The sequence below is a fragment of the Gracilinanus agilis genome, chromosome 2 (genome assembly GCF_016433145.1).
Source record: "Gracilinanus agilis isolate LMUSP501 chromosome 2, AgileGrace, whole genome shotgun sequence".
Classification (NCBI taxonomy): domain Eukaryota; kingdom Metazoa; phylum Chordata; class Mammalia; order Didelphimorphia; family Didelphidae; genus Gracilinanus; species Gracilinanus agilis.
Window position 1 is genome coordinate 149,015,280 of NC_058131.1, and position 14,822 is coordinate 149,030,101.

The following is a 14,822-nucleotide window of genomic DNA, read 5'->3' on the forward strand; positions in this document are numbered from 1 at the left end:
TGAAAAAATATTTTACACAATTATACATGTAAAATCTATATCAAAGGATGCTGTTCTCAGAGAAGGGGAGAATTTGGCTCAAAGTTTTAAAAAAATGAAGGTGAGAAAGGTTTTTTTGCATGTAATTGTGGGGGAAATTTAAAAAATCATTAAAAAAAAAGACCTCAACATTTTTCTAGGCCATTTTCCTTAAAAGTCTGAGTTCCTCAGGCTGCTGTAAGGTCTGTTTTACTACATGAGAGCATTAAGACAGCATTTATTACTTGAGTTTTCCAGGTCTCCCAGGTTAGTATATAACAAGAATGGCCACAACCTTATGAACAAAAAGAAGACAAAGCATTCACTACTTTCCTGAGAGCCAGGAATTGGGATCAATGAGAGAATCACATAATTTCAGTGTTGGGCACAACCTCAGGCCATGAGGTCCAACCCATATCTAAGTCAAGAATTCCTTTCTCAAAATAGCAAACTTTTGTTTTGTTCACTTCTCCAAAACCCAAATTCTTTGACTCCAAAATCCAGTGTTCTTCCAGGAAAAGGTCTTATTTTCATGAATAATGAATATAGAACACTTCTGCCCACATTCGTAAATCCCACTTGCTCCCCTGATCTCCCTTCCTTCGGTTTCTGGCTTTGAGGTTAACGACCAAGTTAACAGGTACTCTTGCAGTAGATGCCCATTGTCGCACATACTACTCTAGACACCTACAGACAGAGTAGCAATGGAAACACCATGGATGACAAGTAGAAAAAGTGGCCTGCCTCCTGCCTGCACAAGAAACCTTTTTGAAGCCCTGCTTTTTTGACTTCTGGTCAATCCTATATTTGGACAAGGTATCGCGAGTCATCCCAATTATTATCACGATGTCCAGGTTCAACCACAGAGATGCATCTCACCATGGGAAAGCAAACCCAGAGCTGCCTTTGGAAACGAAGGGCAACCAACAGCGTGCAACCAACTGCAAACCCTCCCATATTTGTATAGTTCCTGAAAAGGACAGGAGCCAAGTGCACTCTATAGAGCAGCATCTTCTATTAGGAAGGGACCTCATGTGACCTGATGCAGAATGAAGTAAGCAAAAGCAGAGCAATCAATATCATAACATCAACATTATAAAAATGAGCCACTTCAAGGACTTCTATAAATTGATAAAGAATGAAATGAGCAGAACCAAGAGATGAATTTATATAACAACATTGTAAAAACTCAAAATAACTTTGAAAGATGTAAGAACGATCAATACAATAGCCATTCATAATTCCCAAGAACCAAGTATAGCACCTATTACGTACACCCTTAAAAAGAAATGATTGGGGGTGGGGGGGAGCCAGGTGGCTTAATGGATTGAGATATAAATCTCAATCTCAGGTATAAATCTCAGGTATAAAGATGGAAGGACAAGTCACTTAACCCCCATTGCCTAGCCCTTACCATTCTTCTGCCTTGGAACCAATACACAGAATTAATTTTAAGATGGAAGATAAGGGTTTAAAAAAATGATGGATTTTAGGGGACAGAATAAGACACATATTCTTATATATTTCCAATGAAGGAATTTGTTTTGTTTTGACTTTATTTTTCAGTGGGATTAGGGCAGGGAGAAAATAGATTTCTGTTCATTAAAAAAATAGTTGGGGATGCTGCAGATGTACAAAATTGCATGCAGTTTCATTATCAGTTTTACTTAACTATTCTACTTTTTTATAAGGGACCTCTCACAAAATCGATATGATATGTAAAAGTCTGTATAATATAAAAGCAAAACACATCAATAAAACTTTATTTTTTTAAAAGCTCATCAGTCCTCTCAGGTCCCTCTCTTCTGAGTTTTACATTCTTTCTCTCATCACTAGCCTGGTGGTAAAATGGATAAAGCATTGGGCAGAGATCAGGAAGATCTGAGTTCAAATTCAGTTTCGGACATTTACTGATTGTATCAACCCAGGCAAATAAATTAATTTCTCCTTGGCCTTTGTTTTCTCATTTATAAAATGGGGCTAATATAATGGGTATACCTCCTAGGGTTTTTTTTGTAAACCTTAAACAGTTATATAAAAGCTATTATTATTATTTCATAACCTCAGCCAGGGATTTAGGAATACTATTGCATGCCTGCCACTTGACCCCCATGTCTGGTCTCTAGAGGTGGACTAATCTCTCTCACTACCTTGATTTAGGTTTGGGCAAACACAACATTTAGTCTAGCTCATACAAAAATAAAAACCTTTCAAAAAGTCCCTTCCTTAAGAAATCAAGGGGAAAACCAAAAGAAATCACAAAAGAAACAAAGAATATTGGAGATTAGTAATAACCCTAGGAGTATGGAGCATGGTTCTCATCTCTTCTTAAAGGTGGTGTAATACAGATACAACAAGGGACATACATGAGCAGATGTGGCTTTTATGTGCGTTGGTCTTGATTAATATTAATTGCTCATCACTTCCCCCTTTTGGATCTACGTTTCTCTATCTGTACAATGAGCCTGGAGTAGTCACTTCCGGGTCTGGGTCTATGACCATAGAGGCAAATGTCAGTAGCAGCCAAAGTTACTTCTTGAATTTCTACAGAGCTGTGTGTTTATCACAACAATCCAGTGAGATAAGGTAATGCAAGTATTATCTCTTTTTTTTTTAGCCCCCCCCCCCTTAATAATAAACTCCAGTGGTTCTCTGTCACCTCTAGGAACAAATACAAAATGCTCTGTTTGACATTTAAGGCCCTTTGTAATCTGGCCCCCTCCTACCTTTCTAGGCTTCTTATACCTTTATTCCCCCCCTAAATGTCCTATTTTATCTACTGATCTGATCTTGTTCCAACTCTTGACTCTGAGCATTTTCTCTGATTATTCCTCATGCCTGGAATCCACACTCCTCATTTCTGCTTCCTACAAGTCCCAGCTAAAATTCCATTTTCTATAAGAAACTTTTCCTAATAATTCTTCATTTGCTATTTGAACTTGAGCAAATCAAAGTCACTTAACCTCTCTGAGTTGCATTTTCCTCATTTACAAAAAAGCACCTACCTTAAAAAGTGGGGAGAGGATCAAATGTGCATAAAACACTTTGTAAATCTTAAAGTGCTATATAAAAACCAGACATTATTATTTTATACAGTGGCTTCCATTTTATAAAAGTCATATAAGAGTTACAAATATGCCACTTAGTAAGATAACAGGATCAGAGATTTAGACATGAACGGAAGCCATCAAGACCAAGGATAAACATGGGGAAGCATAAGGCTTGTCTGAGAGATGATGATTTAGGATAGTTGTAGAAGTTTTGTGTAGGAGACACTGAAAAAGGGTGGAAAAGTAAGCTGGAGCTAATTTGGGGGAGCTTCAAATGCCAGGCTAATGTGTGTGAACTAGCAGTATGTACTCTGAAATATAAACAGAGACTAAAGGATAACTTAGGAGATTAGTTTTATGGCCAATGTGTTAATTTGTTTTACTTAACTATAATTCTCTGGCATACAGTAGGATCTGGGGGTGGGAATGAGGAGAAGGAATCAAATAGACAAAATAAAAAAATAGTTTGGTGTTATTGTGTAGGTCAGCAGCCAATATCATATAAGAGCTCTTCTGAAAAGGAAAAAAAAAATCCACATCTTGCTTGTTTGTATGAGCAAAATGGAAAGAAGGAAAAGTCAATAGTACCAAGGTTAGAGCCCAAGTAATTGAGAATAACATGGTACCATTCAAAGAAATATGATTGGAGATGGAACTAAAACTGAGCAGGGGGGAGAAACTGAGGTTGATTTTAGACACAGTGAATCTCCTCTAATTGGAGAACTAGAGGGAGGAACACTTAAATTCCTCCCAAAGCCTTCCCTTAAAGGGCTCAAAACTTTAAGAACTTTCCAGATAATTTTCCATTTTCTATCAGAGACTCTGCTTGGATTTGGCTCCATGGAATGTCATATCCCTCAGTGGCCCTCCCTGCTGCCATGCCATGACCTTCCCCTTTTCCTTCCTGACCTTTTCAGCTTTCTTTTGTGTATTATCCTTCTCTAGGAGACTGCAGCTCCTCAAGGGAATGTCTTTCTTTTTCTTATTTGCATTCCCAGGGCTTAGCATGGCATTTTGCACATAGTAGGTGCTTTAATAAATGTTTATTGTATTGTACTGACCAAAGTGATGGAAGGACATACCAGTAGCAATACTTATTAGGCAAATGGAAATTTTGGACTGAAGATAAAGATTTGAGAATCATTTAAAAATAAAAGTGTTATATGTATTAACATATCAAATTGCTTGCCAGTTTAGGGAGGGAAGAGAGGAGGGAGAGAAGGAGAGAATTTGAAACTCAAAATTTTAAATTTTGATTTTAAAAAACATTGAAAATTGTCTTTACATATAGCTGGAGGGAATTTTTTTTTAAAAGAAGGTGTTAGTTGAATCTCTAGAAGTACATCTGATTACCAAAGAAGTTGAAGGACTGAGAAAAGGTTTATTTATAGCGATTAGAATACTTATGAACTTTGATATAATGATATCAAGGTTTGCAAGGAACTAGGTAGTGAGGAAATAGGAAATAAGTATAGACCATTCATATGAGAAATATAATTGTGAAATGAATTAAACAGGCTGGCATCTAGAAGTAGTGCTGAAAGACAGTTTAAGAAAGGGGAGAGCCATATATATCTGTAGGCAGACAGGAAAGGAACCAGACAGTAACTGTAATATGAAGAAATTAAGGAGGGGGAAGGTGGAAATGGAGAAAGAAAGAAATAGGAAAAGCAGGAAAGAGTCCTAAAAATGAGACAATGTTGAAGTTGCAGCCCTTGCAGCAGAAACCAAGCTCTTCTTTCCTTCTTTTCATTTGGTCTGAGGTAGGGAACAGGAAAATAAGTAAATAAAACTATTATTTCAATTTCTTAAATCTAAGAAGCCTCTTCTTTCAAGGTTAATGTCCTTTACAATGCAATTATCAACAGGATCTACTCTGTATTTTGTATATGTACCTAATTATGTCCATGTTGTCTCCCTCAGGAGAAAAAGTATCCTTGTGGGCAGGGACTGTTTGTGTTTTTTCCTGGTATTCCCAGTGGTTAGCATAGTTCCTGCTGTCTCAGAGAAAGTATTTAATAATTATATGTTGCTTGATTGTAAAACTTAAATTTGTCTGTAGCAAAATGTGCACCTCCTTAAATACACAGAGAAAGAAGATGCAGCAAAAACTATTTTTAACAATGCATTTCCTTGAAAAGAGGAAGAGCGGCCCAAGCACTTGTCCTGCCCAAAGAGAAAATCAAATTGAGAAGTGTGACCATGGCTCAAACACTTCTCATGTGTCACAAGGATTGCATGTTTTCTCCAGTTCGCTCTGAAATACCCAACTTTACAGGTATCTGAGAAGACACCTCTTTGTGCCCCACCTCGGTTCTACAGAAAGGCCTTACAGTTGTTCTTTGATAGTTTTCTTCCCTCTCCTCTCTCTCTCCTTCTCAATCCCCATGCCTAACTGGCTTCATATTGTGCAAGAACTCATATAATATTCTCTACTGCCAGTCATTTATAACTACTCATTCTCTTGCTTTATCCCATAATTTGTTTCTTGTGAAAAAAAAAAAAAAAAAAAAGGACATACAGTAGCAGTATAAAGTTAATCCAGATCATAATTAAGGTAATCATATAGCCACACCATTATATAAAAGAGGCTTTATCTGAAAATGAAAAACGCCCAGACCACTTACATTTACATAGTTATAGGGATTCAACTTCATTTTGTTTAAAAGGAAGAATTCGGCTGAAACCTATGTGAGTTCTAGATCAAAATGTTTTTATTTTGATCTAGAAAAGACCACCGAGGTTGTTTATTACATCCCCCTCATTTACAGATGAGGAAACTGAGGCCCGGAGTGGAGAAGTGAATTTCCCATGGTCAAATAGATAATCAGTGATAGCACTGAGATACAAACCCAGATCTGCTGACTCCAAATTCAAAATACTTTCCATTTTCATTTCTGGAGTTATTAGAACTAAATGGGATAACATTCATAAAGCACTTAGCACAGTGCTTGACACACAGTAGGCACTTAATAAATACTGAATCCTGTCCTCATTTCTACTACATTGCATCACTTGCTTTAAGGATATGCACATGAAAATAAGTGATCAAAGCCAACTTCAGCATTCCAAATCTAATTAATATGCTATGTGCATTTTTTATATCTGTCAAGAACATTTTAGCTGCTCAACTTTTAGCCAAATACAAGAACCTGACTAGACACTAAATCCTCTTTTATAATTCCTCAAGCTTGGGTTTTTCCCTCCATGTGTTACCTATTCTTTATTTTTCCCACATTTGCATTTTTCTATGATGTCCTCCCTCTAAAACCCTGGATTGAAGTACAAGACTACTTCAGGCATTTCTTTTAATTTGAGTCACCCTTTCTTATCATTTTTTGGATTTCACTGACTTTGCTTTCCTGAAACCTCTGCGGAGGTGAACTAATCTCTCTCCTCCATTTATATAGTAGGACTCCCGGCAAAGGTAACTCTCTTTGGAATTGGTCATGTTCACTATGTCAATTTAGGCCATTAACTAATAATAAGGCATAAATGATGCATGTTTAGAACTGATGCATTTCATCCTTACCTAGTGCCTGCATTTCCATGCAAATAAAGAATGATAGGATGGTTGGAAGCCAAGGTATCTTCATACCATGCTTGGTCCTTTCCTTGAGCATTCTTCCATAAGACTGTAGGTACTGTGTGCCTGAAAATATGACCAGAGACAATAGGCAATGATTGCATATTCCTTTTTCCTTTTAAAATTATAACTTCATTTGGTTTTACAGAATTAATTCAAAGCTCAGATGACATAAATACAGTGCAATTATGCAAATATTTGGATTTTCTAGGAAAGGTCAATCTGAATTAGTAAGAAAAGATCTTTATTAAGTAAAGTTATATTACCTTCAGATCCAAGCACTCCTTTCCTTACTTATCAACACCTGATTGATGAATATTCTGAATATATGAATGGCTAGTCTGTGCTATTTAAGGGACAGGTTCCCTACAGAAATAGTACCAAGTGTTTGCAATCTACTAGGTTCTCTTTTCTTGCTGTGACTCATGCATCCAGATGAGCATTCCAACTCTATTCGCTCACATATTAGAGGGCTAGGATGACTTTTACAAAGCTTAATTGATGCTTATAAAAACAAGCCAAAAAAAAAAAAAAACAACAACAAACCCACTACCATTTCTTTTCTTTTTTCAGCCCGAGTCTCTTTATCTTACCAGGCTAAGGGATTAGCAGCCACTACTGGAAGCTCTGACCTTCTCCATTTCCTACCAGGACAAAGTTGCAGCTCCTTCAGCAGGCTGGTTGCCCCACTCTCCCAGGGGATCACCAGACTGTTGCTAGAGTGTGTGAGGACACCCCCCTCCCCACTTCAGCACTCTGTACTCCCAAATTCAATTAACCCAGCAGACTCAGTTCTCCATGGTAGCAGGGATAACCAGCATAGGCTATCACTTCCAATGTCATTCTTTATATACCATCCCCAGTGAATCTTCACCAATAACAGAGAGACAACTGAACAAAATTAATTGACATGACCATCAAGCACACATCCATCCTGCACCTGTAATCCCCTTCACTCCCTACAGGAGAGAAATATTTTTGTCTGTTCTTCTGGACAAACACTAGTTATCTTTTAGTGTGTTTAGTGAGATTTCCGTTGTTTTTCCCATCATAACAGTCATGCATATTCTTCTCTTGATCTGCTTCACCCTGCATTCATTCATGAAAGTCTTCTTCCACTTCTTTGAATTCCACATATTTTTTGCTTCTTGTGGCACAAAAGATTTCCACTGTACCTTCTCAGTCCCTCAGTCCCTCAACCGTCCTCATTCTGTCCCATCCTCACTCTCTCACGTCCCATAGTTGGCCTGTTGCAAGCTCTTTGGAATACACCTCCTTCTCTCCTCTTATATGGCCACCACCTGGTACAAGCCTTCAATGCATTCTTAGACGGCTGCAACAGCCTGTTGGTGGTTTTTCCTACCTCCAGCCTCCATTCAGCCTCCCAGGTGATTTTCTGGAAGGGCAGGTGTGACTATGTTACCCCCCAACTCAATGACCTCAATTGGCTCCGTAGGCTGCAGGATCAAATACAAAATCCTCTGCATTCAAAGCTCGTCATAAGCTAGCCGCTTTTTGCTTTCCAGTCTTCTCACATTCCTCCTCACCCCTTCCTCTTCAATCCATGAACAACACAGTCAAGCTCTCTGCTCTGGACATTTGCTCTGGCATAGAACATGCCTGCTCATCTCTGCCTATTGGCTTTAAGTGCCAACTAAAATCTCCTCTTTACAGGAAGGCTTTCCTAACCCCCTCTTCTATTCTAGAGCTTTCCCTCTCTTAATTATTTCCCACTTGTCCCTCATGCCTCTGTGTGTGCATGGTTGCCGTCTCCTCCATTAGACTGTGAGCCCCTCAAGAGCAGAGACTGTCTTTTGCCACTTTTGGTATGCTCAGTGCTTAGCACGGTGACTGGTACATAGCAGGCACTTAAATGTTCATGAACTGATAGTCTAATATGTTCATTACTCTCCACAGCTTTATATACCTATAGTTCTGATAAGCCTTTATTCAAGTCATGGATACAAATATTTAAAAGGCAGAGAGACAAACACAGAACTCCACTGGCCTCTACTAGAAAATTCTTCCAAGCTGATGCCAAATCACCCTTTAGGGTCTGGTTATTAGAGTAATTAGAGATTCACTTAACTTGATTATTATGTACCCACATCTCTTGAGGTAGGTAGATGGCTCAGTGGATAAAGTGCTGGGCCTGGCCTTGGGAAGACTTGAGTTCAAATCTGGCAACAGACCCTTAGACATTATATGACTCTGGGCAAGTCACTTCATCTCTGTTTACCTTAATCTATTGAAGAAGGAAATGACAAGTCACTCCAGTATCCTTGCCAAAAAAACCCTATGGACAGTATGATCTACAGAGTCAGACATGACTGGACAACAATGAACCACATCTCTTCATCTTGCCCACAAAAATTGCAAGAGATATTTGGTCAGATATTTTAGTTAAATCTTGGCAAACATTTTCTCATCCACTAGTCAAATAAACCCTCTCACAAAAGAAAATGAGTTTATTCTGCCATGACCTATTCCTTTCTTCCTCCCATTTATTTAATTAAAAAAAATTCTTTTTTCCTTCCACCTCACCTTCCCCTTTCCCATTGGCAAAAAAAAACACCACCAAAATTCTTGTAACCAATATGCATAGAGAAACAAAACAAATTCCAGCATTAGCTGTGTCCAAAAAAGAAACAACATGTCTTCTTCTGTACCATAAGTCTAACATTTCTCTATCAGGAAGTGGTGACACGATTCATCATCAGTCCCCTGGAATTAAAGTTGGTCATTGTATTGATCTCTTATAGTTGTCTGTCTTTACAATGTTATTGTATAAATTGTTCTCTTACTTCTGTTCATCGCATTTTGCCTCAGTTCATATATTCATTCATTTTCTTTTCATGTCCAACAAATTTCTCTAAATTGAAATTTTTTTTAATCAACAAAAATCTCCTCTCTCTTCCTTGTCTCCAGCTAAGAAAGGAAGAAAAACAAAGCCCTATTATAAACATGTATAATGGAGCAAAACAAATTTCCCATTGTCCATGTCCAAAAAAGAAAATAAAAAGTATGTTTCATCATGAGTCCTCTAGAATTAGCTGGGCAAATCACTTAACCTTGTCTGCCTCAGTTTCCTGCTTGAGAAGGAAATGGCAAACCACCCTAGTATCTTTGACAGAAAAAACCCCAAAAAACCCAAAAGGGATAACAAAGAATCAGATATAACTAAAAATGACTGAACAACAACAAACTCCATCTAATCATATATTCTAGAATTGCACCAAGGAATTGGCCTAGAGTTTATGGACTCCATTCTCTTCTGAAATTCAAAACAATATATATACCCTTTTCCAGCTCTGCAATCTCTCCCATTCTTTATAATCAATCAATAGCATTAGGGGCAGCTAGGTAGCTCGGTGGATTGAGAGCTAGGGCCTGGGCTGAAATCTGGCCTCAGATACTTTCTAGCTGTGTGATCCTGGGCAAAGCACTTAACTCTCACTGCCCAGCCCTTACTTCTTAATATCAATCCTAAGATAGAAGATAAGTGTTTAAAAAAACAAAAAAGGGTAATGGCATTCATTTACACTAGGTTCTTTCAGTTCCCTGGGATAGAGTTCATCTTAGCTTGTATTTATCAAAGGCAATTTGGTATTCTTTTTCTTCCTATGTGGTTAATAACTCTCTATTATCCATTTTTCTTCTATTCTTTGAAATTCAAATATGATCCTCTCTTAGCAAAAATTAAAAAAAATCTCAATTTTGGACCTGTAACTTGCTATCATTTCATCTTCCATCCCAAGCTGCAAATCTTATTTTTTGTTGTACTTATTCCCCACTAGACTCATTGTAATGAGATGCTGTATACTCCTTGGCATGAAAATAACCCAAAGCACGCTTACACATTCTGGGATTTTGCTTTTGTTCAGCAATGGCCACAAGAACTAGTTTCTAACCAGCTGGTCTAAGAGTAAGAAAGGAGGTCCCTTTTGTCATAAGCCCAGTCTCCCGCCTTGATTTGTATCAGGTCAGCTGCTCTACAGCTTATCTGCCAAGCCCAGGAGATTGTGCCCTCCTGTATATCAGCAAGTGGAACACATGCAATCTGCTATTTCACCTCTTTTATATTTCTTTCTGGAGTGCTTGCTCCATTCTTTGGGGGGCAGGGGCATACTTCAGGCTTCTCAGCATTTAAACTGATGAGACAAGAGGATAGCATCTCCTCTTCCATCTTTTCTTTTTTTTAGTCTTTTAACTGGTCATGGCCACATTTGAATGAGCTCTCGATTTCTCAGTATCCTAGGCCCAAATGGAATTGGCAAAACTTTGATATGATGGGGTAGCCTTTCCAAGAAAAGGTCAGGAATTTTATGAAGTAACAACCAAAGCTTTAATATGTATTCCACCTGATAAGATAGATATATTTCTTTAACTTAGGCAGAGAATGGGAGAAAATATCTTCTAAATTGCTATTTGCTTTGGTAGTTACAGCAACTAAATTGTAGGGTAGAGTTAAGTGTTTATATAACCAAGGAATTATAAAAATCCTAAAAAGGGGGTTAAAGGATAGAAGGAGAAGTACTTAACAAGGATGCTGACCTACTGAAATACTGAAAATGTTTAAATGTATCCTACATTGTGATAAGCAATAGGCATATAAGAGCAAAAATGAAAAGCAAGGTGACTTGAAGTCTGACGTTAGGTCAATTGAAGTGGTCACCTTTTGGGCCTTGGCCATTTCATTCTGCTATGCCATACTTTTGTTTTAAGTCATCTGTTATGTTCCTTACATCCATCTTCTCTGTGCTAGCTGATGAGTTCCTTGTACATCCACATCTATCTCTGGACAAAATTCTTATTTTTCCTCATAGAAATTGGTTTTCTGTGCCTTCAGAATTTCTCTCCTTAGCTGATTTTCCTTGAAAGAATTTTTGTCCATTGAACCTACCTTATCCTTTTTCTCAACCATTTGAAATCTGTTTTCCTAAAATCTAGGATGTATGTCAGAGGTCATCTGGCTTTCTTTTCTTCTCCTTTATCATAAATTCTGTGATGAAGTGGTCACTTCTGCAACTAGGTTTCTATTGAATGTCCTACCAACAAGTAATTTCTTGTCAGTAAGTATCAGGTTCTGAATAGAAGTTTGCCTCATTGGACCCTTTACCTTTTGAAGGATAAAATTATCATTAGGACAAGTCAAGAGAGATTTAGATGCTCTCCTTTTAACAAAGAAGGAACTACAGCAAATGCCTAGATTAAAAACCCAGCAGTACTAAATAATGCTCCTATGCCAGGCTAGAATTCTGGTTTCCAGGCTCAACTAGTAACAACCACAAAAGCTGGTGGTAGAGTGGATTGAGTACTGAACCTAGAGTGAGGAAAGCCCTCAAGTTCAAATCTGGATTCAGCCACTCTGGGCATGTCATTTAACTTGTTTGTTTCAGTTTCCTCAACAGTAAAATGGGGATATTAATAGCACCTACCTTGCGAGGTAGGTGCCTAATAAATGCTTATTTCCTTCCTTCCCTTATAGAGTGCTTTAAGATTTACGAAGCATCTTACAAATATTATTTTATTACAATAGTCCTGGGTGTCAAGGGCTATACTATTATCCAATTATTCTACCTTTCTTTTGGTTAATCTGTTTTTTCTGGAATAATCAGACCTGGGACTATATTCCAATCATAGATCTCATCCCAAATCTCAGTAATATCCATGAGGTCAAATTTTCCTCCTTTCATTACATTAATTCACTCTACTTTCTACCTATGTTTAGTACATTTCTAAATGAGATGCCTTAAGTTAAGGTTTGTATTGCCATTTCCTTTCTTGGATTTTGTCTCCTGAGAAGTTCCAGACATTTCTATTCCTTTTGTTATATGTTATCTCTATGATATCCAGGTGAGAGAAACACAGGTAATTTTTTCCTTCCCCCGCTCCTCTTCAGTTCCTCTGATTAGATTTGTAGGACTCTAGGCAAATATAACCCCAATAGCTATTGTCAAATGTACTCTCTCTCTGTCATAGAAGTCAGTTACTTCTACATTGTAAAGCCATGGTTCAGAAATACAAATTCCATTTTCAGATACTATCTACTTCATCGACTACACCTTCTCTCTCCTGTAGATACTGCCTTTAATTAGCAAAATTTCCTTCTTGAGCTCTGCCAGTTTCTCCTTTATGAATTTGGATGCTATACCACTTGGTGCATACATATTGAGCAGTGTTATTTCCTCATTGTTTATACTGCCTTTAATCAGGATGTAATGACCTTCCCTGTCTTTTTTAATCATATCTATTTTTACTTTGGCTTTGTCAGAAATCATAATAGCTACTCCTGCCTTCTTTTTCTCATTTGACACCCAAAAGATTTTGCTCAAACCCTGAACCTTAAACTTGTGTATGTCCACCCGTCTCATATGTGTTTCTTGTAGACAACATATGGTAGGATTTTGGTTTCTAATCCACTCTGCTATTTGCTTCCGTTTTATGAGCGAGTTCATCCCATTCACATTCAGAGTTATAATTATAAGTTGTGCATTCGCTGACATTTTCGTATCCTCCCCTATTCCTACCCCTTCTTCTTAAACTATTTCCTGGTTTGCTATTAAGCCAGTAACCCTTATCCCCTCCCTTGATTAACTTCCCCTTCCACCCACTCCCTTATTATTCCCCTCTTTTTGTTTTTAAAGGACTAACGAATTCTCTCCCCCTTCTTCTCCCCTCCCTTTTTTGACCTCCCCACTCCTCTGCTCCCCTTGGTTTATCCCTTCTGACTTTCTCAGTAGGGTCAGATAAGAGTTTTATATCCCAATGGATAGTATAGCTACTCTTCCCTCTCCAGGTTGATTACACTGAGAGTAAGGTTTAAATATTACCTCTTAATGCTCTCTTCCTCTACTTCTTATAATAGTATTTGTCCCCTCTCCTTCCCATGCCCTCTTTGTGTGTAATATCATATCCTATTTTTCTTATTCTCTCAAGTTTCTCTTGGTGTCCCCTTCTATTAACCCCTCTCTTTCTCATCCCCATGTCATCTTAGACCATTTAGTATTCCACCCTCTCCCTGTGAATTATTCTTCTGATTACTATAATAGTGAATACTATAATAGTAAATAGAGTTCACTACAGAGAATTATACATAGCATTTCTCCACACAGGAATACAGATAATTAGATCTTATTGAGGCCCTTAAAAAGGCAAATTTAAAAATTATGAATTTTCTTTCTTTCCCCTCTGTTTCTTATTTACCTTTTCATGTTTCTCTCGATTTTTGTGGTTGGATATCAAACTTTCCATTTAGTCCTGGTCTCTTTTGTGCAAATACTTGGAAATCTTCAATTTTGTTGAATGCCCATACTTTCCCCTGGAAGTATATAGTCAGTTTCGATGGGTAGTTGATCCATGGTTGCAGGCCCAGCTCTCTTGCCTTTCTGAATATCATATTCCAAGCCTTGCGGTCTTTTAGCGTGGAGGCTGCCAGATCCTGTGTGATCCTGATTGGTGCTCCTTGATATTTGAATTGTCTCTTTCTGGCTTCCTGTAAGATTTTTTTCTTTTACTTGGAAGCTCCTGAATTTGGCTATTATATTCCTTGGCATTGTCCTTTCTGGGTCAAGTGTCGAGGGTGATCTATGGATCCTTTCAATGTCTATATTGCCGTCTTGTTGTAGGACTTCAGGGCAATTTTGCTGAATAATTTCTTTTAGTATGGAGTTCAAATTTCTATTAATTTCTCCTTTTTCAGGGAGACCAATGATTCTCAAATTGTCTCTTCTAGACCGATTTTCTTGGTATGTCACTTTCTCATTGAGATATTTCATGTTTCCTTCTATTTTTTCAGTCTTTTGACTTTGTTTTATTTGTTCTTGTTGTCTTGAGAGATCATTTGTTTCTAATTGCTCAATTCTAGCCTTTAGGGACTGGTTTTCGGCTATAATATTTTGGTTTTCCTTTTCAATCTGATCATTTCTGGTGTTCAATTTGCTCATCAGTTCATTTGATTTCTGAGCCTCACTTTCCAATTGCAAAACTTTTAAACTGTTATTTTCTTGCCTGATTTCCTTTTGAGCTATTTCCCATTTCTCTAACCAAATCTTTTCCAACTTTCTCGTCATCTCAGTTTTGAACTCTTCAAGAGCTTGTGACCAGTTTTCATTATTTTGGGAGGGTCCGATGCTTGTTTGTTCTCCTCCTCTGTTTGCTCGGTTGTC

At 37.7% G+C, this 14,822-nt stretch overlaps 1 protein-coding gene across 1 annotated transcript in view; it reads right to left on the reverse strand.

Annotated features, from left to right (window-relative positions):
• Positions 1-14,822, reverse strand: part of ABHD12 (abhydrolase domain containing 12, lysophospholipase) — a 151,588-nt gene that overhangs the window by 35,305 nt on the left and 101,461 nt on the right. The window contains exon 4 of the mRNA XM_044663443.1: positions 6,601-6,720. Coding sequence (XP_044519378.1) covers positions 6,601-6,720 — 120 coding nt within the window. The remainder of the gene's footprint in view (positions 1-6,600; positions 6,721-14,822) is intronic.